At 36.4% G+C, this 26672-nt stretch overlaps 3 protein-coding genes across 9 annotated transcripts; all 3 read right to left on the bottom strand.

The window, feature by feature from the left end:
• Positions 1–11344: 11344 nt before the first annotated feature.
• Positions 11345–15514, bottom strand: LOC130962502 (uncharacterized). Of its 3 annotated transcripts, none has more exons than XM_057888721.1 (12): positions 15399–15514; positions 14865–14944; positions 14709–14764; positions 14568–14625; positions 14444–14483; positions 13637–13735; positions 13490–13521; positions 13316–13376; positions 12934–13025; positions 12622–12858; positions 12278–12403; positions 11345–12200 (listed from the first exon to the last, which is right to left on the bottom strand). In XM_057888721.1, the coding sequence occupies exons 2-12, from the start codon at positions 14901–14903 to the stop codon at positions 11646–11648; spliced, it is 1395 nt and encodes a 464-aa protein (XP_057744704.1). In that variant the 5' UTR covers positions 14904–14944; positions 15399–15514; the 3' UTR covers positions 11345–11645. The 3 variants fall into 3 exon arrangements, with proteins under 3 accessions (XP_057744704.1, XP_057744697.1, XP_057744693.1); XM_057888714.1 differs by having other exon boundaries at positions 14865–14958; positions 15399–15423; XM_057888710.1 differs by lacking the exon at positions 15399–15514 and having other exon boundaries at positions 14865–15004.
• A 422-nt stretch (positions 15515–15936) lies between these two features.
• LOC130970201 (mediator of RNA polymerase II transcription subunit 20a-like) lies at positions 15937–20756 on the bottom strand. 5 transcript variants are annotated; one of them, XM_057896201.1, is made up of 6 exons: positions 20358–20756; positions 17354–17495; positions 17131–17273; positions 16861–17039; positions 16699–16788; positions 15937–16503 (listed from the first exon to the last, which is right to left on the bottom strand). In XM_057896201.1, the coding sequence occupies exons 2-6, from the start codon at positions 17365–17367 to the stop codon at positions 16273–16275; spliced, it is 657 nt and encodes a 218-aa protein (XP_057752184.1). In that variant the 5' UTR covers positions 17368–17495; positions 20358–20756; the 3' UTR covers positions 15937–16272. The 5 variants fall into 5 exon arrangements, with proteins under 5 accessions (XP_057752184.1, XP_057752217.1, XP_057752209.1 ...); XM_057896234.1 differs by having other exon boundaries at positions 16699–16779; XM_057896226.1 differs by having other exon boundaries at positions 17354–17396.
• Positions 20757–24551: 3795 nt separating this feature from the next.
• On the bottom strand, positions 24552–26534 carry LOC130943964 (growth-regulating factor 1-like). Its single transcript, XM_057872075.1, has 4 exons — positions 26159–26534; positions 25582–26071; positions 24998–25503; positions 24552–24840 (listed from the first exon to the last, which is right to left on the bottom strand). Exons 1-4 carry the CDS (start codon positions 26355–26357, stop codon positions 24833–24835), a joined length of 1203 nt encoding a protein of 400 aa, XP_057728058.1. The 5' UTR covers positions 26358–26534; the 3' UTR covers positions 24552–24832.
• Between the last annotated feature and the right edge of the window lie 138 nt (positions 26535–26672).

The following is a 26672-nucleotide window of genomic DNA, read 5'->3' as shown; positions in this document are numbered from 1 at the left end:
CTGGCCATAACCGGACTGCCGCTTATTGGCAGCCACGACTCGGCTGACTTCCTCGTCGTTTATGTACTCCTTGGCCACCGTTTGGATTTCATGCATTGTCGGCTTCGTGGTAAGGTGTTTCCGGAAGTTCTCGTTGAGGAGGCCGTTCGTCAAGCAGAGACTGGCCACCGAGTCGGTTAAGCCGTCGATTTCCAAGCATTCGTCGTTGAACCGATCCAAGTACCTCCTGGTCGGCTCTCCCTGTCTCTGGGTTACCCCGAGAAGGTTGATAGGATGCTTGGCCTTTGCTATTCGCGTTGTAAATTGAGCCAGGAATGCGCGGCTGATGTCTGAGAAATTGTAGATGGAACCTTGAGGGAGGCCGTTAAACCATCTGATCGCTGGTCCTGCTAGGGTTACCGGGAAGGCGCGGCATCTTACTTCGTCGCCTACTCCCTCTAGATTCATCCTGGCCTCGAAGTCCGTGAGGTGTTCTAGAGGGTCTTGAGTTCCGTCGTACCTCATGTCCGTTGGCTTGTCGAAGTGTTTCGGCAGCCGGACCTCGAGGACAGATCGGTGGAACGGGGTGGCGCCCATTATCACAGGTTGTCGTGTTCTTTCGTCTTCGCGACCTCTTGTCGTTCGGCGGGTCGTTCTGCCGCGGGAATAGATGATTGTGTCATTTCGTCTTCTTCTTACGGGTGATTCCTCCCGCGTGCTCTCCGCTTCCGTCCGGGATGCGGATACACGGCGCGAGCGGCTTTGGTGAGAGTCTTCCTCTTCATGAGACGGGGTGTAGCTGGGATCGGTAAGCCGTCCGTCCCGCTCCTGGTCGGCCAGCTGTCGTTCCAGGTTCTGGACTCTGTGGCGTAGCTCCTGCATTATTATGGCGCTGTCAGCGCCCGTTCCCCCGAAGGGTCGTGTTCTCGTGCGTTGTTGGGGGGATCTCCGCCCTCCCCTCTGCGAGGCGACGGAGGCCGCCCTTTCCGCCTCAGCCGCTCGAGCTCGGTCGCCGAGACCTAGCGCGACTTCCATTTAGGCAACGTCCCCACAGACGGCGCCAATGTTCAGTCGTCGGATCCTGGACAGGTCGGGTGTGTAAGTGATGGGATGGATAGGTGAGGACGCCCTAGCCTTGGTCGCACTGATTGCGGATTTGCCGAGCTGACGAGCACTCGTATCGGTGAATGGACGAGGGGGGGCCACCTGCAAAGACACTCCGACGCTTAAGTCAGTAATGTGCAGGCGAGCAGAATGACGAGGTGAAAGAATGTGACGTACCTCGGGGGGAGAGCCAATCCCCCCCTTATATACATGTCAGTAGTGGGCCCCTCATGGGACAGGCCCATATTCCCAAGGACGCTGTCCTGCAGCCGTGTGTGAGTCGTACTGGACGCGTGTCCGGGTCGGGTGGAGGGCGCGTGTCTGGGTCGGGTATGGCTCGGGTCGGGTCGACCCGCGCTGTTTTTGGGCCGGGCCGTAACAAGAAGGTTGTGAATTTAACTCTCACTTCTTTTATCTCTACCCTACCTGCATCGGTAGAGTATTTAATATTTAGATATAATACTTGTTAAATAATTTTATTTTCCTAAAAAATAATATAGCAAAAAGATTACTTTGTTTTAGAATTTTAAAAAATAAAAGCTAAATTATATTCTTATTTATTAAGAAACAAATTATTTAATATTAAAGAAAACAAACATACATTCACTAATTTTTATTGTTAAAAAAATAATTTTGTTACAAAATCGTTAATTACTATGAGTTTTGTGCTTGAGTATCGGTCGTTAGTTGACTATTTTAATGATAACATCTTTGTGTAAGAATATTACGAATCATTATATGATTTAATCAAATATGTACACATGCGTGTTTTATTAATGCAAACATATCATTTTTTTTGCGTTCTTTCTTTTTTTTTTGCATTCTTCTTTCTTCTTCATCATGTTTTTTTCTTTTTTTTTCGTTTGTTTTTTTTCCATCGTCATTCTTTAATTGTTGTATTTTTTTTCTTTTTCTTTCTAGTAATTTTATAGCATTGATTTTTCTTTTTTTTTATTCCTCTTTAGATAGTAAACAAAAAGAATTATGAAAAAAATAAAATAAGAAGAAGAAGATGAGGAGAGGAGAAGTGGAAGAATTTTAAATTATGCAGAACTTATCAGAATAAAAATACACCAAAATTTATTAATAATAACACAAAAATTTCTTAGTTTTTACACCAAAATTTTGCTACAAAAGCACAGAAATGTCTTCTTTTCATGCTGCATTTTTTCTTCTTTTTCTCGTGATTTCTTTCTTTATTTTAGTTGAATGAATGTAGGTTCATCCTCTTTCTAGTAATTTTATAGTATTATGTATTTTTTTTGTTTGATTTTTTTGTTTTTATCATTGTTAAGAGAGTAAAACAAGAAGAAAAAGATGAATAAGAAAAAAAAGACGATGATGATGAAAAGGAAGAAAAAAAAGCAGAAGAAGATGAGGAGGAAAAAGAGGAAGAGTTTTAAATTATACAGAACTTATAAGAATAAAAATACACCGAAATTTCTTAACAATAATACATAAATTTCTTAATTTTTTTTTACCGAAATTACTTAATGATGACGACACACAAACTCAGTTTGAAAACGTGTACAAACAAGATTGAATCATGAACAAAAGTACATCTAAATCCATTAAGTGATTTTACAGTATTATGTGTTCCTTTTTCTTTATTTGATTTTTTTTCTTGTTTTTATTCTTGTTAAGAGGGTAAAATAAGAAGAATTATGAGTAGGTAAAATAAGAAAGAAAAGATGAACAAGAAAAGAAGAACAATTTTTTATCCTTGTTTTTTCTTCTTTTCTGTTTGATTTATTTTTTTTCTTTTTCATGGTTTTATTCTTCTTATGAGAGTAAAATAAGAAGAATTATAAGAAAATAAAATAAGAAGATGAAGAAATAGATGAAAAAGAAGAAACAAAATATAAAGAGAAAGAGTTTTGAATTGTGCAGAATTTATCAGAAGAATACCACCGAAATACATCTCAATTAACTCAGAAATATTCCGAAATTACTTAAATAACGATTGCAACACACAAACTCACTTCGAAAATAAGCACACAAACAATATTGAATCATTAAAAAAAATACCTCCAAATCAATTTTGGATCAGACAATATCATCGATATGACTTAAATGACATCAAAATCACTACAATTACATTCGATGACCTAATTACACCAAACCTAAGTGAACGAGGACAAATGCACCTCAATTAATTCAGAAATACACCGAAATTACTTAATGATTACGACGCACAAACTCAGTTTGAAAATAACACAAAAATAATTGAATTATCAACAAAATCACATCCAAATCAATTTTGGGTAAGGCAACGTCATCAATATTATAAAAATTGACGATAACGATAACAATAACGATGATAATAATAATGACTATAATGATGATGATCATGATGATGAAAATGATGGAGGAGAAGGAGAAAAAAGAAGAAGGAGAAAAAATTCCAATGTGTTGTGAAATAAATAAAAGATATATTAAATATAAAATATAGATGCATTAATATAAGACTCTAGCATTAAAATAATTAGCTCAATAATGATTTGTATATATATAATAATATTATATATTGTAATGTGTATATATATATAAAGATAGAAAATAGTATTAAAAGTAAGAAGAGAGAAAATTGCATTTGTTTATAGTAAGAAAAAGAAAGAGAATATTATTATATTGTTGTGTGTATAATCTATTTGCCTCGTCCATGCTTTTATAGGCAAATGAATTCAACCTTTCAAACCATATTAATTGTGCTGTCATGAGAATTTGTTTCTTTCACTATAGAAAATCAGATCCACCATTAATGAGCATCCATCCTTATCCTTGTTGTAACACTCTCCCTTGGATGCTCATTTAGGAATATGCCTCATTAAAACTTTACTAAAAAAAACCCAGTGGAAAAAAAACTTTAGTGAAGGAAAAAGAGTACAATATCCTTTGTGATGGGGACTGCCTCATTAAAAACCTTGTCATGAAAAACCCAATGGAAAAAAACCTGACCAAGGAAAAAAGAGTACAGTCTCCCCCTCATACCGACATCATTTAATGTCTCGAAATCGGCGCATCCCAATCTCATGTACCAATATCTCAAAAGAGGATTTTGGGAGTGACTTTGTAAATAAATCTGCCAGATTATCACTTGAGCGGATCTGTTGGACATCAATTGTCCCTTGATTTTGAAGATCATGAGTGAAGAAGAATTTGGGAAAAATATGCTTTATTCTATCACCTTTGATGTATCCACCTTTAAGTTGAGCAATGCATGCTGTATTATCTTCAAACAGGATAGTTGGAGCTATCTTATTATCAATTAGTCCACATGATGACAGAATATATTGAATCAAACTCCTCAGCCAAAAACACTCACGACTAGCTTCATGAATCGCCAGTATTTTAGCATGATTAGAGGAGGTTGCTGCTATCATCTATTTCGTGGACCTCCATGATATAGCTGTACCACCATATGTGAACAGATATCCTGTTTGAGATCTCCCTTTATGTGGATTAGACAAGTATCCAGCATCTGCATAGCCAACTAATTGTGACTTGGATCCATAGGGATAAAACAATCCCATATCAACCGTTCCATGAAGATATCGAAAGATTTGCTTGATTCCACTCCAATGTCTTCTGGTTGAAGAGGAACTATATCTTGCTAGTAAATTCACCGGGAATGATATGTCAGGTCGCGTATTATTAGCAAGATACATTAGCGCTCCAATGGCACTAAGTTATGGTACTTCAGGACCAAGGATATCTTCATTCTCTTCTTTAGGGTGGAATTGATCCTTTTCCACATCCAAAGATCTTACGTTCATTGGAGTATTTAATGGATGTGACTTATCCATATAAAATATTTTCAAGATCTTTTCTGTGTATGTTGCTTGATGAATAACGATCCCACTTTTTATATGCTCGATCTGCAGGCCGAGACAAAACTTAGTCTTTCCAAGATCTTTCATCTCAAACTCTTCTTTTAGAGTTTTTATAATTGTTGGAATCTCTTCAGGAGTCCCAATGATATTTAAATCATCAACGTACACAGCAATTATAATGAACCCAGATGTAGTTTTCTTTGTGAAAATACATGAGCAGATATCATCATTCTTGAATCCGTTTTTAGCCAGATACTCAGTAAGACGATTATACCACATTCGTCCAGATTGCTTTAGACCATATAAAGATCTTTGCAATTTGACTGAGTATAACCCTTGCGAATATTCATTGGATGGTTTAGATATCTTTAGTCCTTCAGGGACTTTCATATAGATATCCCGATCTAATGAGTCGTATAAATAGGCTGTTACCACATCCATTAAATGCATATGCAGTTTATGATATGCAGCTAAACTGACCAAATAACGCAATGTTATCGCATCCACTACAGGGGAATACGTTTCTTCATAATCTATACCGGACCTTTGTGAAAAACTTTGTGCCACAAGTCGGGCTTTATAGCGCACAACTTCATTTTTCTCATTTCGTTTTCTCACAAATACCCACTTATATCTAACAGGTTTTACATCTTCAGGTGTACGGACTACAGGTCCAAAGACTTCACGTTTTGCAAGTGAGTCTAATTCAGCCTTCATGACTTCTTTCTATTTTAGCCAATCATTCCTTTGTCAACATTCTTCGACTGATCTTGGCTCAAGATCCTTACTTTCATGCATGATATTTAATGCCACATTATATGCAAATATTTCATTGACAATTGTCTTATTTCGGTCCCATTTCTCTCCTGTAAAGACATAATTTATTGAGATCTCGTCATTTTCACAATTTTCAGGTACCTGAACGTCTTCTGGCGTTATATAAGAATTTTGGACAACTGCAGGTGTCTCTACTATGTCTTTTTCAACAGGAATATTATTTGCCTCTTTTCTCTTTTGAAGATTTTATCTTTGGAACCGACAGGCCTGCCACGCTTCTGGCGTGAATTTGCTTCAGTGGCTACTTGTCCTACTGGGACATCAATTCGAATTGGAACATTTTCCGCTGGTATATAAGATTTGGTTATCCTCTTTGTATCGGAAAATGCATCAGGCAATTAATTTGCTATTCTTTACAAATGTATAATCTTTTGAACTTCCAGTTCACATTGTCCTGATCGAGGATCTAAATGCATCAACGTTGATGCATTCCAGTTAAGTTCCTTTTCAGGAAGCTTATTCTCTCCCCCTAATGTTGGAAATTTTGATTCATCAAAATAACAATCTGCAAACCGGGCTTTAAATACATCTCCAGTTTGTATCTCAAGATACCTCACTATAGAGGGAGAATCATATCCAACATATATTTCCAATTTTCTTTGGGGTCCCATTTTGGTGCGATTAGGTGGTGCAATGGGAACATATATCACACACCCAAATATTCTTAAATGGGAAACATTTGGCTGCTGGCCAAAAGTTAGTTGCATAGGAGAGAACTGATGGTAACTCGTTAGCCTCAAACGAATAAGTGCTGCGGCATGTAAAATAGCATGCCCCCAAACCAAGGTTGAGAGATTTGTTCTCATAAGCAAGGGTCTAGCAATTAATTGGAGGTGTTTAATAAGTGATTCTGCTAACCCATTTTGTGTGTGAACATAAGCTACTGGATGTTCAACACTTATTCCATTAGCCATACAATAAGCATCAAAGGCTTGGGAAGTAAATTCACCAGTATTATCAAGACGAATTGCTTTGATTGGATTTTCTGGAAATTGTGCTTTTAATCGAATAATTTGAGCTAGTAATCTCGCAAACGTCAGGTTGCAAGAAGATAATAAGCACACATGTGACCATCTCAAAGATGCGTCTATTAGGACCATAAAGTATCTAAAAGATCCACATGGTGGATGAATAGGTCCACATATATCACCTTGAATCCTTTCTAGGAATTCAGGGGACTCAAATCCAACCTTTACTGGTGATGACCTTAAAATTAACTTTCCCTGAGAACATGCAGCACAACAAAATTCACTAGTTTTAAGAATCTTCTGGTTCTTTAGTGAATGTCCTTGAGAGTTTTCAATAATTCTCCTCATCATGGTTGTTCTCGGATGACCCAATCGGTCGTGCCAAGTTATGAACTCATTTGAGTTAGTAAACTTCTGGTTTACAATGGCATGTGATTCAATTGCACTAATCTTGGTATAATACAAACCAGATGAAAGTGAGGGTAATTTTTCTAATATAACTTTCTTATTTGAATCATGAGTTGTGATACATAAATACTCATGATTTCCCTCATTCATCGTCTCAACATGATATCCATTTCGGCGAATATCTTTGAAACTCAACAAGTTCCTCAGAGACTTGGTAGATAATAGTGCATTATTTATTATAAATTTTGTTCCTCTAGGAAACAAAATTATAGCTCTTCCGGAGCCTTCTATCACATTGCCTGAGCCAATAATAGTATTAACATATTTCTCTTTTGGCACAAGATGGGTAAAATATATATCACTTTTGAGAATAGTGTGCGTACTTACACTATCCGCAAGGCATACATCTTCATTACATATCCTTGCCATTCTCTTCAAAAACAAATAATAATAAAATGAGTAGTATGCACAGTTAAATTGAATACTTGATCAGAATTATTTTTCTAAGAAACACTGTACATAAAATAATGTCATATACTAAAATTTTATTTTAAAATTTGACACATTTAATAATTTCAAAATTCATAAACATTAATATTTTATTATTTATGTACATCACATTTGAAACTTAAATACATAGAAAATAAAACTTAACAATAAGTTCTTTACATTATTTATTTACATAGATACTTCACAATCCCACATATTAAACTATTCCATCATTGATCAAATGACCAATATTTCCTTCATGATCCTCAAAGAAATCAAATACATCATAATGAGTGGTGGAGTTCTCAGCATCATTTGAAACAAAATTTGTTTCCTTTCCTTTGTCGTCCTTTTTCAAAGATGCCTGGTAAAGATCGACTAGGTGCCTTGGGGTACGACAGGTACGTGACCAATGGCCCTTTCCACCACAACGGAAACACTTATCCCCTGTTGATTTATTCTGCTCGATATTCCTTTCTTTATCCCACTTCTGGTGAGATCCTCTCTTTTGAACATAATTCTTTTTTCTTTCATAATTTTTCTTATTATTAAAACCTTGCCATTTACCTATTCTGGGGTAATTTGCCACATTTACTTCAGGAAATGGGGCAGCACCAGCTGGACGCGCTTCATGATTTTTCAATAACAACTCATTGTTGCGTTCAGCAACAAGAAGGCAAAAAATTAACTCAGAATATTTTTTAAACCCTTTCTCTCGATACTGCTGCTGCAGGAGCACATTCGAGGCATGGAAGGTTGAGAAAGTTTTCTCCAACATATCATGATCAGTTATTTTTTCACCACACAATTTCATTCGTGAGGTGATTCGAAACATTGCACAATTATATTCATTTATAGATTTAAAATTTTGTAAACGCAAATGTGTCCATTCATATCGGGCTTGAGGAAGTATCACCGTTTTCTGATGATTATACCTTTCTTCAAGGTCTTTCCAAAGATCTGCAGGATCTTTTAATGTAAGATATTCATTTTTCAATCCTTCGTCAAGATGACGACGAAGAAAAATCATGGCTTTAGCTTTGTCCTTTTGGGATGCATTATTTTCAACCTTAATGGTATCTCCAAGATCCATTGAATCAAGATGGATTTCAGTATCTAGTATCCATGATAAATAATTGTTTCCAGATATATCAAGAGCATTGAATTCAAGATGAGAGAGCTTCGACATAATGAAAATTTGTTACCTGAGTCTTCCTAAAAATTTGATCAGAGTCTCGTGCTGATAACGTGTTGTGAAATAAATAAAAGATATATTAAATATAAAATATAGATGTATTAATATAAGACTCTAGCATTAAAATAATTAGCTCAATAATGATTTGTATATATATAATAATATTATATGTTATAATGTGTATATATATATATATATATATAAAGATAGAAAATAGTATTAAAAGTAAGAAGAGAGAAAATTGCATTTGTTTATAGTAAGAGAAAGAAAGAGAATATTATTATATTGCTCTGTGTATAATCTATTTGCCTCGTCCATGCTTTTATAGGCAAATGAATTGAAATTCTCAAACCATATTAATTGTGCTGTCATGAGAATTTGTTTTTTTCACCATAGGAAATCAGATCCACCATTAATGAGCATCCATCCTTATCCTTGTTGTAACACAATGAAAAAAAAAGGAAGAGGGGGATGACAAGAAGGAATTCGTGTTGGTGATTATGATAACGAAAGAGAAAAATAACAAGAAAGAAAGAGAAGAAGAAAGATATAGCATAGTGATGGTTTCAGTGGCTAAGAGAAGGGGGGGTTGAATCTTAGCCCCTTTTCGCTTGCTGATACTTGCTGGACTTAGAGAAAGCTTTTCTGTTTTTAGCTCGTCCCTAGGCACGAGACATTTTCATTTTGTCTCGTCATTTGACACGAGACATTTTTGATGTTGCATCTTGAACAATAAGAACAGAATTGAAGTAGGAAGAGAGAGAAGAGAACACCCAGATATATCCTGGTTCAGCTGCTAAGTGCAGTGCAGCCTACATCCAGTCTCCATCACAACAATGATGGAATTTCACTATAATCATCCAGATTACAACTTGTAAAGTGCTAACCCAACTTACAAGGGGATTCCCACAGAATCATGAAACACAACACAGATGTACAAAGGAACTCTAAGACATCTATGGCTTTTTCTTTTAATTTTGCACTCTCTGCCTTTTTCCGCTCTATGGCTTTTTCATACAAACCTCACTGTTTGCTTTTTTTCCATGAGACTCAAGACATGACAAAATTAAACAGAAAAATACAAAACAGAAAACATTGAAGGAGAAGAGAACTGCTAGCTTAGGTAGCTCTGAGAACTCTGTGCCTTGCACTCTCAAATCTTACTCCTTGAATCAAACCATGACTGTTCACCTCTTTTATAGAGAAGTGAAGCCTTCATAGTTGAGACCCAACCCCGAGCTCAGCTTCTTCCCTTCAACAAAAAAACCGGTTCGGCCACACAGAGAGAAGAGGTAACTCATGCAAAAACCAACATGCAAATACCTCTAGTCCTTCCTTGGTCATCACTCTTCATCAATCCGAGCGCTCCATCCTTGGCTTCTTCTCCAAGATGGATTTCTGGCCCTTGATGCTTCATGATGATGATGACTTCATCTGCTTCAATCTCTGCCTTCAACCATCACTTCGCCACTCTAGCTACTCCCTGTGGTGGTTGTGCATAATCAAAGACAAGCCATGCCTCCAAGGATCTTCCCTACTGGCCGAATCTTCTTCTTTCTTTTTGGGTATGGAGGATCCGAGATTGCCTCACCAAATCTTGCCATATTTGGTGATTATCTCAGCCACAACATACTTTTTGTTTTCTTGCCATCATTGTGATGGACTTGTAGCTTGTCCTTCCCTTGCTTCGGTAGCTTCATTTTGATTTCAAGGAAGCCATTGTTTCCTGTGTAATAACCGAAGAGAGGAAGAAAGAGATGAGAGAGAAGAGAGAATGTGAAGAAAAAGCAATTCAAAGTGATTAAACAAATTAATTAAAAGCTTTGCTTTTACTTCCCTTCCATAAGGTAGCGTGCAGCACTTATGGCAATCAATCAATTCAGCTGTCAATTTCTCTCTCATGTTTCCCATGTAATAAAGGTAATTTAATGAAATTTGGAATCCATCACATGGTATAATGCTTGTATCCGTTGGAAGCTTGTAACATGACTAATGGAAATGGGTTTTAGTCAAAGAAGTGCATAATGCCCATTTCCTCAAGATTTCGGACCAAGCTTGCAAGAAGAATTGGGCTTATGATAGTTTGGATTCTGGCCCAATAAAAATAACAATAATTTCAGCCATAACACACAAAATATTTTTGCATCAATGCTGAATGTATTCATGAAACACTTGGGCTTGAAGTTTTTCTTTTAAGCATTTGCTTTCCTGGTAGGTTTGAATCAAACACTGAGCACACAAGAAAGCATTCACTTGGACTTGCATCAATAACATTCATTCTGGCCCAAATAAAACCTGCATTGCAAAATTAATTTAATCAATATTAAGTCCAAAATTAATTTTGCAATTAATCATATTAATAATGTTTAGTCATCACAAATATTAATTTAGAGTTTTCCAAACTCATCACATAGGAAGGTGAAGAAAAATGTGCGCATGATATAAATGATTTGGTTGGACTCAGTTGGTTAAATGACTTAAATATAGAATTTTAATTTATTAATTATTTTTACATGAAAATGTAATCTATACTAAACATGTAGGTTTTGTATTATTCAAGAGAAATGAAGAAGAAATAGAAAGAAAAGAAGAGAAGTGCCAAAACTTGCTCATAAATTACGCACTAAAATTTGCAACTTGTCTTCCCTCCTCCCTATTTCGCCTCCACTTCTTTCAAACCAAACAAACCCATAGTCTGTTCAACTAATAAATGCTTCATTGCTCGCTTAAACAATTAACAAAACTAGAAATAGACAACATCTACATTCTGTATTGTGTCAAAAACAGAAAAGAAAAGAAAAGAAAAGATAGAAAGAAAGCTAAACACCAAGCTCAAGAGGCTTGAGAATCACGACGGACAGCATCCAGAACAAAATTCAAAGGCCGCAGCCACTCCACGTAATTGCCGACACCACTCTCACTACCCTCTGCTCCTTTCTCGGCCAGCAGATGAGCAACATTGTTAGCTTCCCTCAACACTAGATTAAACTCTACCTTCCAACTTCTACTCTGCATTTCCTGAATATTCATCAACAAGTCATCATAGTCTCTTTGCACCGTCTCCGGGTGCTGCTGCACCGCCATGAAGGCCTCCCGCGAATCAGTCTCACAAACAACATCCCTCACACCACAATCCCAAGCAAGACGAAGACCTGTCCACATGGAAAAGATCTCCCGGTGACAGACCGACCACTCAGGAGGAAGATTTCCAGCACAACCTTTAACCCAAGCTCCTTTGTCATCTCTCAAAACGGCCCCAAAACCAGCTGTGTTCCTCGCCTCGAGTTTCCCCGTCTCGTTGGATTCCACCATCGCCAAGGATAGACTTGTATTACAATTCAGCTTCACCTTACCAATAGGAGGCTTCACCCAACGAGTCACACTAATCTGCGCAAATACAAAGGGGGAGACGTCAGAGATTGAAGATCACTTTCGGATACTCGAATGAATGTGAGATTTTCTACCATGTCATCTATATCTGGAGTTACAATGACACGCTTGCTGATCTCCCCAATTGCGCAACAATGTTTTTCACCAGTATTCATAACAGCAACATCTTGAGCAAATGTACAATCTGAACCGGGGGAAACCTGCAACCATTTTGGAATCAATTCAGTAACATTGTGTCACTGAGCCTCTATATCACATGACTTTGGAATTCGACCATGCTTCCACCTTGTTTTCTTTACAAATTAGTTTTTCCGACGCCTTATCAAAGTACATTCAATACTTGAAAATTAAGAAAAAGAATTGAAAAACTAACACCAAGATTATATCGTGCAATTTATATAGGGAATGCAATACTTACATCATAAAGTGTATCGCCAAGCTTCAATTTGATAGCACCACTCTTGTATACAAGCATTTTGCCCATGAGGCCAGGTGGTAGTTCATTCAACTTACAGGGCTTCACTTTTTTCATGGATCCTTGAGGTTTAGAAGAGCTCTCACTGCCATCTTGGCCTCCAGAAGAAGCTGATCCTTTAATCGCTGGCAGAGCTGCTGGTAACTGGATCAAGAACACACTTGTCTCCGGGTTTTCCTCCTACCATCAAATTGCTCGTCAGAAAACTACTATAATCATTAATAAATTCAATTTCATAAGTTTCAGTTCACTTACCAAAAGGCCAAGCTCCTTTGCTGGATTTGTTGAATTTTCATCGAAGGTTCTGGATTCTGCAGCCTCCCCAAATTCCTCTTCATCAAGGAGTTCTATAAAAACAATAAGCATAGGTAAAGCCTCTTGATATGCAGCGTGATAGCGAAATAAATTCGTGACACTAGTGGAAGCGAAAAATATATTTCAACGAATAGTTGATTCATAATACTATTGATATATGAATGTAGGCATGTAACTTAAGTAAAACCTCGGGATTCTTAGAAATTGTTTTACTAAACAGACTAGTTGTTGATATAAAAAAATTCCAATCATACATAAGATTCCATCAATTGTAATTTACTAAATTTCTTTTCTTTCTCCAAACATGGTTTTTGGAATGTACCTGGGTTTCCTGAATAAGGCCTCCTCAATGGGAGTGTAACAGGATAATTACTGTAATAGTCCTGTAATTCAACAAGCACGCACAATTATACCACCAAATACATCAGATACATTCACAGAGGAAACAAAGAAAAAAGTACATAAGTCTGCAACTTTATGCACTCAGTGCACTTACCCATGGTTCTTTGTATTCTTTCTCTCTCACACCTGTGGTTAAAGCATCAACAAAATATGATTAATGTAAGGAAGTTTCTTGCAGCAAAGTGCAAAACAAAAACTTGTAAGCAAACTACTAAATTGAAATGCACTGGTGGTAGCATACCACTGAATGCAGAATTGTCACTGCCACTGCTGGGATTGCGATATGGCTTGAAGGATGTTGCTTCGCCTCCATAACCAAAGGCAATCTGTGAAGCTGACACTGCAAATCACAAAGATAAAAATACAGTTTTAGAAAACAAAAAGAATAATGCTACCCCTGCTTTAGGGAAAATGAAATTATATCAGCCATCGTTATATCAAATATGTGATCTCCACTCTCAACATAGACAAACTAGATGCTGACCAAGTTCAATTTTAATTTTAATTATTGTAGTGCTAGGAACTTACATAGGAATTACAGAATCATTTCTGAGAGTAAAGCTAAATCTCAGCAGATAAAACTTGTTTTGAGTTCAAATGAAAAGTAGAAAATTTTCCCCTAAGAAGGAATTATTTTGATTTTTAGTAGTAGCTTTTCATATGTCTTGCAAATATATTCTATAATTGCTGGTCCCTATCGAATAAACACAAAATCCCATACAAAGATAATGAAGTACAGGAGTAGCAACATTGACTCTGCTACATGAATAAATGTCTCTCTACAACTTCTGGTAGAGATTACAATGTTAGTCTCCATGCTTATTTTATAAGTAAATCCAGCATTATTAATTTAAATGATTGAAACAATTGCGTGGACTGTCAGTTTCTTAACAAATTCATAGAAAATCAGAACCGGTTTTCATGATGAGCACAAAACAATCAAACACAGCTTAACATGATGGAAGCAGGAAATGAATGCTTAAAATACAAAAAGTTGAAGAAACTGGGATCAAAGAACTTCAAAATCAAGAGGAGTAACATATTAAACCTTTTTTCTCAACCTTGTGCCTGCCATTCATGGCACTTTCCTGAAACAAAGATCACGAAAATATCAACAAGAAAATCTCAAGTCAGAGAAAATCGAGTAATCCAATGTCAATCATATAACACACGTTGAAGCGCCGAAGCAAATCCTTGGCCTGTTCCGCATCATGATCCTCGGCCAGTTCACTACAGAAACAAAAAAAAAAATCAAAAGTGACATCAGATTAAACCGGATAACAAAAATTATTCTCCAAACAAACAATACATACGCTTTAACTTCTTTCTTTGGCGCTCGGCGAGGTGGCGCTTTTGGTGCGAATTTAACCTACAAGCATGAAGAAGCATATTTCGCAATAAAACTTCCTTCCTGGAGCATTGGTATATATATATATATATATTGATTGAAGAGTATGAAAGGAACAAACCTTCCTTCCTGGGGCATTATTTGAACGGTTTGAATCCATTAGATCGCAAAGTAGAGAAATGATTTAAGGCAGAGCCGCCACTGCGAGTAAGAGACTATTTGAATTTAAAAACACGAGAGAGAAGAGACCTGACGGCAAAGAATGCGGCCTCTCAGTAACAGTCAGTTACCAAGTTTTATAGGCCCAAAATTGGCGGGTTCGCTCCTCGGCCGCAAACTACTTCAAATCTTTTTTTTTTTTAAACAAAACTACTTCTAATCCAAATCATTTCAGAGTCCAAGACGGCAAGACCCAAAACGAGGGAAGAAAAAAACTATTTGACGCTTGTAATTTTATTTTATTTTTATTTTTAGTTATGAAATAACTAATTTTATTTTTTTCCAAAGTTAGGAGTGAGACTTGAATTCGCAACTTCTTGGTGATAATGGAAAGACTGTACTGAGCTATAGCTCGTTCATAGAGTTATTGAATAAATTAATTGATATAAGACTACCGGTTGTATATGTGTATGCATGCATTCTGTTGAGAGACTACCTGGACGCGGAGTTGGGTGAGACAGGAACTAAAGAATCCTGGAGAATGAGAGAGCTAATTGCTCCCCTTTTATACAGTGACGGCTTGTTGGAGGAGCTGATTTTGAATTCTTGTTATCCCTTCCCTTTTAGGGGTTTGATGAGTGTTTAGTTTTTGACGTTTGGAAAGCTGTTATAGGGCCTAGGGTATGCTGCGACCGTGGGTTCTTCCTTAGGGATCGAATCGGCAGGTGAGTTGGGACCAGGCTCGGATAGGATGTGAACACATTCATATTTAAAAATGAATGTGTATCGCTTTACAATTTTGACGGATTGAATAGAGTACTTCAACTCACGCAAACCACTGCGTGAGTTGAGAGTTTAATTCAAATAGAGCTGTGAGGAAATGTGCATGACCTTTTCAAGTTATTTTCTCTTAATATACTTATTGGTTATTGCTAGTTTGGTTCGCAGTCGAGATTTTGCCAAGCCAGTTTTTTCTTCTCTCTTCCGTTCAATCAAGATTCAAGACTGATGTATAACTAACAACAAATACTACGTGAACAATAGGTATAAGATATTAAGATAAGGATCAATCGCTGTAATATTTGGCAGACAAAAAGTGAGAACAAAAATGACTCATACAGTTACAATATTTTCATTTTGGTTTGAGTTCGCTAAAGAAGTGGAACATGTGTTCCCTTTAACGAGTGCAAAGCAATATGAACATCACCACAGTCTCCTTCGTTGAGTGGAACCCAATCACCCTGCCACTGGGTGTCGGAGTTTAGCCAGCTAAATACAATCAAGGCTAGAACAATTGGCTGTTCCTCGAGGGAAAGATGAAGTCTTTCAACTTTCAACTAACATATGAGGACAGATACCTAGGAATCCTCCTAGCCCCTTAACTGTGCTGATGCAATTAGTTGGGCTAACGCAGCAGCATACTGGATAGCTGTATGTTGTGAGGTATAATTGTCGGGAAGCTTATACTCTGCAAAATGTGGTTCTGCTTGCGAGAAATGCCCTGGTAATGATTTTTTAGACATGACTTCTCGCCACAGCTCAAGAAATTCTTCCATAATTGGCTTGGCTTTTTCGATTGATGAGATAGGGAGATACTCAATCTGCAGAAAGCATAGGCCAAATTTGACTTAATTAAATGTCTACACAAGTATGTTTTCGGGTTCCCTCAAACTTAACAATAAAAGTTAGGGAGATAATCATATTGATAAAATCCAAGTAGCACAACATGTATCTTCACTATCAGGTCAACTAGCTTATAAACTAAAATTCCTCAATCAAAATTGAGAAGTGGTTACCTCAATCAAAATTCCTCTGAGACTTTCACCTTGATTGGGAACAACTTTGACCACCTTCATCTGAAAGTCACCCATTTTATACTGCACTCCCTGCACCATCATTATATTAAACAACAAACCACAGAGACAGTTATAACTACAACGGTAAATGAGTAAATTCACCTCGAAATTAAGAGCAACTTTGGATTTATAAGACTGCAATTTCTCCATTATAGTCAAGATAGTAGAATCAGCCTCAAGGATTATTTTGTTACCGCGAATTATGAAGTAGTATTTGTTGGGCTGCTCCAAAAGCGAAATCCCCAGAAAATCACGCGGGAATTCGCTGGGAATCGTTGGGTCTGTTACAAGTTACGGCGCCAATCAGAATCGTAACGTTAGGGTTCCAGAGAACAAGAGAGGGAAAGGGGGTTAAATAAAAATAAAAAAAACCTCGCAAATTGGGTCTGTAGAAAGTGAGGGTAGCCTTCCACCTTCCGTCTTTGACGGCGTTGAAGCTCTCGACGCACTGCGAAATCTCGTTCAGGATTTGGCTATTGACGACAGATCCTTGGGTTGGAGTCCAGTGAAGAATCCTATCGATAAAAAAAAAAGAAATTAACATTTTATGAGAGAAAAAAATTTCAAACGCAGATGGAAGAGAAGGCGATGGTACCATTTGACTGTCATCTTCAGTTATCACTTCGAAGCTATATCTGCTATTCCGTTTGCAACAAATTCAAAAGATTCAAAGCAAAACTCAACTCACAGAGGCAGGGTATCAGGGTAGTAAGCTCGTAGCTTGTTTTACCAAGGTTCTGAAAATTGAACCGATCATTGAACCGTTCTAGTTACTGGTTTACTAGTTCATTGGTTCAACCGTGATTCAACCAGTTCAACCATGGTTTAACAGAAAAAACCATTTTATAATAAACACCTGATTCTATAAAAATTTAGTGAATAGAGCAACTAGTTCTAAACACTCTTCTACTGCATTTTTTTACTTCAAAAGGGGATCATAAACAACTAGTTCTATAAATAAACAAACTACAATGATATACAATGCCAAAAATAGGCCAATGATGAAATAATAGAGGGTTTCTCTCTTCAATTCTATGTTCAAGCTTGTAGCAGACCAGAATCAACAGAGTAATACCATTGAAATAGTTTCCTTCTTAATTCTTATATACCTCAGAATTTTCTACAAAATGAAAATTGAACACAACACAGCCTTGAAACAAAAACAAAACAACACTCAGAAATCATCACCTCTTCCAAACACAACCTTAAAACAAAACAGAATAACATTCAGAGTTTGAGCATTGATCACAAGAAATTAATTTCTGAAACAAAACAAAAACAGCAAAACAACATTCAGAGTTTGAGCATTGATCACGAGAAATTGATTTCTGAAACAAAACAAACAATCAACAAAACAATGAAAACAGAATTTTTTTTCCTTGAGAAGAAAACAATGGAACCATGAAGCATATAATAAATCAATGATCACCAATATCCAGCAATAATCTCAAAGACAACAATAAATACACAACAACAATTTAGCAAATAAACAAGAACAAGACCTAAATAGAAAATCCAACAAATTAAATTGCAGCAACCTAACAATTTAGCAAATTAAAACAAGAGCAGCCCAACAATTTAGCAAATTATCAACTTCACAAGTTCATGAACAGAAAATCACAACAAAAACAAAAAAATTAAAAGCAACAGAAGAACAACAGAACAACAACAAAGAACAATTAGCAAATTAACAAGTTCACAATAACAGTTAAAATTTACCAGAAGAACACTAATGCAAGTGGAATCATCATGCAAATATATTTTCTGCAAAGATGCTATTTGTGCAGCTAAAATTTCCTAATTACTAAGATCCAATTATTCTAATTTCACATGAAATCAACTTACTAAGTTTCTAAAAGCTAGAAATTATAAAACCAACCAGAAATATGGTTAAAGCATTTCATCAAACATGTTGAGTGCGGTAAAATTAAAACGAAATAAGAGAATTCAAAGCTTAATATTAATGTGATAGAGAAGAGAACATAACTATTGTAACTTTAATTCAGTCTATGAAAAAATTCAAATCACTACCAAATCCAAGGTTCTGAGAACCAGACCGGTCATCAAACCGTTTTAGTTACTGGTTCACTGGTTTACTGGTCCAACCGGTCTAACCGATGGTTCAACCGGAAAAACCGATTTAGAATAGAATAATAAATAAATTATAAATATGCAAGTATTAAGTTGAGGGTATAAGGTAGTATGAAGTTTTTCTAATGGAGTGGTGAATTACTCTTAGGATTTTCCTTTTTATATTAAATGCAAATTGCCAAATGAAAGCATGATAACAAGTACAATTCTTCATCAGTACACAAAATGTTAAAAGAAATATCTGATAAAAATAGGAAGAATATCAAATGAATTATCATAAATCCAACTAAAAAATAAACATAGTACTCGGATAAATAAATTTGATAACATTATTAATAATAAAGTTGGTAGTGGACTAGTGCTAGAAAGGCTTCACCAAATGAAGGTGCATACAGGCTTTTAGAGACAATAGACTTGGATTTGTGCAGTAGCATTTTGGATGAGTTGCTTTGAAGACCATCTGGTAAAACTAAGCTTTGAATAGGTACAATACAGGCTTCACCAAATGTTCATAACACACAGAAAAACAGTTTCTCAAAATACATAAATAAGTGCTCATCCTCTGAAAATAATCATCTGAATCAGTATAAAGCAGGAAAAAATGCCCCTAAGTCTCTTTACCCAAGTCAAAATAACCATATCTGAACTCAACAATCAGCATTCAGCACCAAACATTACAAAACATTAACCAATAATCACACTAAACCTGCAACCAGCAATTACAAAACAGCAACAAACATGAGTACATTATAAAACATTCCAAAACAGTGATGACACTAAACCTGCATAGTAAATAATCTCAAAGACAATGATCACCAATATCCAGCAAATAAACAATAAATACACAACAACAATTTAGCAAATAAACAAGAACAAGACCTAAATAGAAAATCCAACAAATTAAGTCGCAGCAACCTAACAATTTGACAAATTAAAACAACAGCAGCCCAACAATTTACCAAATTATCAACTTAACAAATTCAAGAACAGAAAATCACAACAAAACAAAAAAAAAAATTAAAAGTAACAGAAGAACACAAGAACAATTAGCAAATTAACAAGTTCACAATAACAGTTAAAAAATTTTCCAGAAGAACACTAATGCAAGTGGAATCATCATGCTAATATGTTTTCTGCAAAAATGCTATTTGTACAGCTAAAATTTCCTAATTACTATGATCCAATTATTCTAATTTCACATGCAATCAACTTACTACGTTACTAAAAGCTACAAATTATAAAACCAACCAGAAATATGGTTAAAACATTTCATCAAACATGTTGAGTGCGGTAAAATTAAAACGAAATAAGAGAATTCAAAGCTTAATTTCAATGTGATAGAGAAGAGAACATAACTATTGTAACTTTAATTTAGTCTATAAAAAAATACAAACCACTACCAAATCAAACAATTACTTATTGTAATAGAAATCAGAAGTTGCAGAGTTTGAAGAAGAGTATTGGTGTTGTGTGAGTGTATTGTCTGGTGGCGGGTTTAGGGAACTCACGGTGGGGACAACAGAGAGCAGTTCGACGGCTGAGTGGAGCGCGCGGGTTGGTCGCAGAGTTTGAAGCAGAGCAACGTGGCTTCCAGACGAACGCGAACTCGAACGGTGAACGCCGAGCGAAAGCGAACGGCGAAGAACGCGAACGAAGACGCGAACGTGAACGGCAAACAGACGGCGACGGAAGCGCCGCTGAGCAGACAAAAACGACGGACGCCGAGGTCGAAGAAGCAACCGCGAACAGGGGTTGAAGACTTGGAGCACGAGGGAAGCTAGATGACGGATGGCGAACTTTGAGTGCGACGGAGGGCGGCAGTATGCCACTCCTTGTGGCGGTGGTGTAGGCTTACAGTGCTAGGGTTTTGCGGTTGGGTTTGTGTGATTTCTCTGACTGAAAGAAAGAAAGGGAGAACGGGAGAAAGAAACGAAAGAGCTTCCCTTTTTTGTGTAAACCGGGCGGGTTCCGGTTCGGTCTGACCGGCCGGTTCTCATCCGGTGTTTTTTGTCGGTTTTCTGATTATCGATTTCATATGCCTGACCGGATCGTTAATATTGTCAGTTCATGGTTAAATCAGTCCAACTGACTGATCCGGTCCGATTTTCAAAACATTGACCAAATCAAATAGTTACTTATTGTAATAGAAATCAGAGAATATTGGTGTTGTGAGTGTAATATTACAAAAAAAAAAAACAAAATTCATACCTAGGGTTAGAAGCTGGAAGTTTGAAAAATGCATATCTGGTCGGGATAGGGACAGTGGCTGGCAAGAAATGGCTGAAGGGGTGGCAGGGTTGAACAGAGCTGGCGCCAACAGTCCCTAACTGCGCGACGGAAAGTGGTGCTGGCGATGGCTGCGATTTTCGAGGACTGACATGGCGACGGAGCGTGGCTGCGCAAACAGTGGTGGTGGCTGGACGGAAGTTGCGCCGGAAGTTCGAGATAGAGACCGGAGACGTGAGAACTGAGAGCGAGAGGTGAGAGTGGACTGTGGAGACTCGAGAGGAGAGAGGTGAGTGGATTTGTGGGTGAGACTAGGGTTCGTTCTCCTTTGGCCCTTTCTTCAGCATACAAAATGCAGTATTTTGCCAACTAATTAAAAAAACCGGCTAAGTTACGGTTCGATTCGACCGATCGATTTTCGACCAATTCAACGGTTCAACTTCAATTTTTAAATCTGTCAGTTTTTTTATCTGTTCGAATAGTATTTGTTAACAGTTTATGGTTTGATTGGTCAGTTCAAACCGATTTTCAAAACATTGGTTTTTACTGTTAACGTCAACTCACAAGGAAGATAAGAAAAATAAATCCCAAAAGAATTACGTGGGCTTCTAAGAAAATATGTTTTGTTGCGGTTGGGCCTTGGTAAAATAATGGTTTGTGTCATATTTTTCTTAAGATGTGTATATTTTTGGTCTCGCATGAACTTGGATTGTTTTTACGAAATTATTATTCTTTAAAAAAAAGGAGTTGTAGGTGGATTGTGATTTTATACATGTTTATACTTTATAAGATGGACAATGGATGGAACAGGGAAAAAAATGTATAGAGAAAAATTCAATCCAATGGAAAGAATACCTATCAAGCTACAATTTGGACAAGTTTGGTCAAAAAACAGTTTGGGATATTTTATTAAAGAGTAAAGTATGTTTATTTAGATTCAATTACACCTCGTGAACTTTTAGTTGGAGTTCTAAAAGTTTTTCTTGAAATTAAAATACAAATCTCTAAATAAAATGGATGATCTATTTTAGATAATAGCTCATCAAAAATTAAAACTAATCCCTATAACATTTATATAATTCACTTTTTTAAGAATATAGTTGAACTTAAACACAAATAGTAGATATAATATTAAAATCAAACGCATCCAAGTGAGACCGAACTAAGAATAAATACATCAAAATAAGAATAATTAAAAAATATAATCTGATCTATTAGTATAATTGATAGCAAGATAACATTGAATCATTTTTATAAAACATTAAAAATACAAAAAATAATTTAAACGTTAGGAACATAAATAAGACTTATTCCAAATATTAACAATAAAAATGACACTTTACTCTTTATTTAATAATTAAAATGTATTGGAATTGGAATAAATGATGGGATGGCATGAGTTCGAGCCAACAACAATAGCAACATGATATACAACTCAGTGGTACTAATCGTCTAATCCCCAATTATACATAGAATAAGAAAAAATATATTGCAATGTTAATGAATTAAGTAGTGTTGATATTATCTGAAATTGAAATTTGATTAGAAAGGAAGAAAGGGAGAAAGAGAATGGTTTGAAGGAGTTGGAGTCAGAAGTCAGAAGAGGTGGTTGAATGGTGGAAGAGAAAGAGGATAAGAATGGTTATGTGTCCTTAGAGTCAGTGGTTGTAGGCCTGAAGAGTGAAGTCCCCATAGGTCTTAGCCAAGGGCACTAGTTACTCTTTTTGAGGACCCAATGCAACAACAGTCCCACTCACCTCACCTTCACCCACCCCACCTTCTTCTCAAATCAGAATCATGCTACCTTTTTTCCTTCTTTTCTCTTTTAGCTAAAGCTGATTTCCACAATCCAAAGATGTGGCACTTCCTTTTCCTTTTCATTTTAATTTCCAGGAATCACACTCGTGCATGCTTTAATCCTAATCTATATTATGTCACTCACTTAATGAGATAGTAACTAAAAAAATTACTTAAAGCCTTTAACACACAAAAAGAGAAAGCACTCAAAGCAGGAATAGAAGGAATGGGGAAAATTCTAAAATATTGTATGTAATGTAAATTTGAGAACTTAGATGATAACATTACACATGCTTCCAATTAAATTACACATCCTAATTATAAAGCTTTTCCCCCAATAAGATATGCAAGATTTTAATCATTTTATCACTCATGTATATAGTTCTTCACTCCTTGGTTCAGTTTTTCTGGCCACGACTCATATTACTATCAAACTTCTATTTATTTATTTATTTATTTTTTTCTCTAAAGTTAGAAGTAAAATTAGAACGAACGATATTTAGGTAAATATAAAAAGATTATAACATTTTTTATTTTTTTTTTGTGGCTTAAAAAAAATAGACAACAACTAAGAAAGAAAAAATAAACTAGAAACTACTTAAAAAATAAAATCTTGTTGAATTTTCCTTTCAAACTTCTTTCAAGGCGAAAGCTCGGGGAGAAAGGGTCCTTATTGCAGTCTTTGTCATGATGTCTGCTGCTACTGTATTTGTATTTCTCAAGATCAACCGAAGATAAGCACGTAATTTCTAAGACATGATATCTTGGATTGTTAACACCAAAGAATCAATAAATTCATAATAATCTTATAAATTATTGACAATAATAAAAAGACTATGACATTTGAATTATAATTCGTTGGCTTATTTATTTTTTTCCTAACGGTGAAGAAATCTGTTCCTATATATTGATAAGATAAATTCTATGGTGTCTATAACTTGGTGCTTAATTTTTGCCTAATTTACTTTTTAGAGTAATTTTTGAATATTTAATAATTATTTACTTTTATATTTTTAAAATTAAATATTGATTTTTAATCCTTTTTGGTAAGTTAGATAAACACTTTTAGACACCATAGCAATCACTTATTGATAAATTCTTGAATCTTGACATCTCTTCTGCTACATAGACAAGGGATGACGTGTTTATATATGGCTTTGTTTTCCTTTTTTTTTTAAATAAAACTGACAAATACTGCACGTTACGCGCACCGATCCAAATAACTGAACGTCGTATTTCAGTGTTTTGGTGTCATTCTACTATAAAATTGAAGGGTGTAAAGAAAATTACGATCATCTCTATGTAAAATTACTTGTGCAAATCTCATAACACATAAGATTTTAGTAGAGTTATACAAACTAGAAAGTAAAGGGTAAAAACAAAAAACGAACTGTGTAATAATCATTTGTGCTGCTATATTATTATTTCTATGCTCAGCTCAGAGTCAGAGGCATATGAATGAATAATTATAAAATACTCACTTTGTCCAAAACTTATTCCTTAATCAACAGTATAATATTTCATGTTTGGGTGTTACTTTGCTTTTTTGGTTTCTTAACTTTTGAGGGAGCATGAAGAACACAAAGAAAAGTGTAATTACCATAAACATGAGAAAATATGTTTGGTAGAAAGACTAATGATAGAGAAAAGGCAAATAATAATAATAATAGAGCATAGAATTAGAAAACACATAAGAAATAAGAAAGCAGTAAAGAGGTAAAGACATTAAGACATTGGATCCCTGTCATGGAGACACAAATCCACTTGAACTTCATTTACAAAACACAGGTGGAAAAACGGGGGAGCACTTGAAATTGGAATAGGAATAGATACTCTTTTCACAACCATGTCCATGTCCATGTCCATGTGCAAACCCCACTCATCCCTTGCCAAAGTACATTGATTCAGTCTTACTCTCACCCACATGCCAAGGGGTAGGTCCCACTTTTGAAAGCTAAGCTTAACCATCTGCATAAAATAAAAAATTCCAAGCTTTTCAGCAATCAATCCCCAGCCACAATAATAAAAGATTCAATTAAACACACTACATATTTAATTTTATCATTGTCTCTAATAAAAATGGATTAACAAAGTGAATTTGATTCCATTTAACTAACTTAATTACCTCTAGTGTTCCTTGAAGTGAAGGTTGTGAAGTCATGAGAGGATGTGGGGATGGAAATGGAAAGCTGAGTAGTGGAAGATTTATCATCCAAATCAAGCCAGGATGAGCCTCCTCTACTCTTGTGAGGCCATTCATCGAAGAAACGATGAACGGTGGTCTTCTGATGATGTGGCTCTTCTTCTTTCCCAAGAGCCATGTAGCAACCACCACCCTGCTGATGATGATCTTGTTCTGCTTCTCTTTGCTTTGAGTTGTTGTTGTTGTTGTTATGATCAGCGTTGAAGCTATGGTGGTGAAGCTGCAAGTAAGAGTACTCGTTGTTGTTTTCATTGGACAAGCCAGAGCAGCTCCTCTGCTTCGAAGAAGTTGAGGAGCTTATGGTGAGTGGTGTCAGCTGCCATGAATCATCCATGGACGAAGCAGAGAAGCTTCTCATTGTTCCCGAAGGTTCAGTGAAGAAAGCATGCTCATCCACCTCCTCTTTCAGCCCATAAATATACCTCTCTCTATACCAAATTAAAAAGAGAATCACTCACCAAAACACAGAAATGGAGCGTGAAAAGTGAAGCATTAGCAAGCAGTACCTGCAGTCGGTGTTGGTCTGGGTGTCAAGAAACAAAGGAGCAGCGTTGTTGTCCTGAAAAGAGAAGCCAATGGAGTTGGAGGACCTTGAAGAGGGTTGGTGGTGGTAGAGGAAGGAGTGTTGGTGTTGGTGTTGATGATAAAGGTCATGATGAGAGGACAGTGATGCAGATGAGAGAGGAGAGAGAGAGTTATTGTTGTTGGTGATTGATAAGATTGTTGTTGTGGTTGAAGAAGATGGAGCATGATGAGAAGAAGCAGCAGCATCATCGGTGTTCGTTGCTGCTGCTGCTGGTGATTGTTTCAAAGGTTGTTGTTGTTCCACAGGCTTTCTTGAACGGTTCTTGCCTCTGTGCATGTGCCTCTCACAGTACTTTGAATCTGGATATGCTTCCTTTGAGCATCTCCATTTTTTTCCATCGGTTCTTCTGCATCTTCCTGGTTCAGGGTCTATCTTTCTTCCCAGACCCATCTGCAGATAGTTCCATCCAACTGCATGCATAGCATACATGTATGTTATGACTTGAACAAGTTCATGTACATATACATAAATAAGGAAGACAAACAACAAGTACTCACGGTGTTGTGGAGGGTGGTGGTGAGGGAAGAGCCTAGAGTGGTCAAGGTGGTAGCCTCTTTTGATGGAGAAGAGGAGATCAGGGGGGATGGAGATGCCGGAAGCCATGTATTTGTAGATGAGTGCCTGGTGTTCAAGCTCTTGCCACTGTGATGGTGTGAATGGGAACCTGCTGCTCCTGCTGCTTCCACCATTCATCATCAGATCAGTTTTTTTTTTTTTTTTTTTGCTGTAAAGAAGAAGAAGAAGAAGAAGAAGAAGAAGAGATGATGATTTTGATGGTAGAAAACAAATGAAGAATGAAACAGAAAAGGCTCCTGAGGCCTCACTCACTCTGCAGTAAGTAGTGGAATACAGATTCAAATAGCAGCAGAGATAGATAGATAGATAGATAGATAGATAGATATTTTAATATCAGAGTTATAATAGAGTGTGTGAGGGGTTATTGCCTTATTCTATTGCTCTCTCATTACTTATTATATTTATTATTATTAGGAACCTTGGGAGGGAGAGAGA

Source organism: Arachis stenosperma, chromosome 1 (genome assembly GCF_014773155.1).
Source record: "Arachis stenosperma cultivar V10309 chromosome 1, arast.V10309.gnm1.PFL2, whole genome shotgun sequence".
NCBI classification, from domain to species: domain Eukaryota; kingdom Viridiplantae; phylum Streptophyta; class Magnoliopsida; order Fabales; family Fabaceae; genus Arachis; species Arachis stenosperma.
The sequence above is the reverse complement of the archived record's forward strand: the minus strand, read 5'-3'. Positions and strand labels throughout refer to the sequence as shown.

Excerpts from the sequence above, each read along its gene's own strand:
- LOC130962502 (XM_057888721.1), bottom strand. The coding sequence starts at position 14,903 with ATGGATTCAAACCGTTCAAATAATGCCCCAGGAAGGAAG. Across the intron at positions 14,626-14,708 it reads CCAAAGAAAGAAGTTAAAGC|TGAACTGGCCGAGGATCATG; the intron begins GTATGTATTGTT and ends TTGTTTCTGTAG. Across the intron at positions 13,377-13,489 it reads AAGAATACAAAGAACCATGG|GACTATTACAGTAATTATCC; the intron begins GTAAGTGCACTG and ends GTTGAATTACAG.
- LOC130970201 (XM_057896201.1), bottom strand. Across the intron at positions 17,040-17,130 it reads CTACAGACCCAATTTGCGAG|ACCCAACGATTCCCAGCGAA; the intron begins GTTTTTTTTATT and ends AACTTGTAACAG. Across the intron at positions 16,504-16,698 it reads TCAGAGGAATTTTGATTGAG|ATTGAGTATCTCCCTATCTC; the intron begins GTAACCACTTCT and ends TGCTTTCTGCAG.
- LOC130943964 (XM_057872075.1), bottom strand. The coding sequence starts at position 26,357 with ATGATGAATGGTGGAAGCAGCAGGAGCAGCAGGTTCCCATTCACACCA. Across the intron at positions 26,072-26,158 it reads CCACCACCCTCCACAACACC|TTGGATGGAACTATCTGCAG; the intron begins GTGAGTACTTGT and ends CTATGCATGCAG. Across the intron at positions 25,504-25,581 it reads CAGACCAACACCGACTGCAG|AGAGAGGTATATTTATGGGC; the intron begins GTACTGCTTGCT and ends AATTTGGTATAG.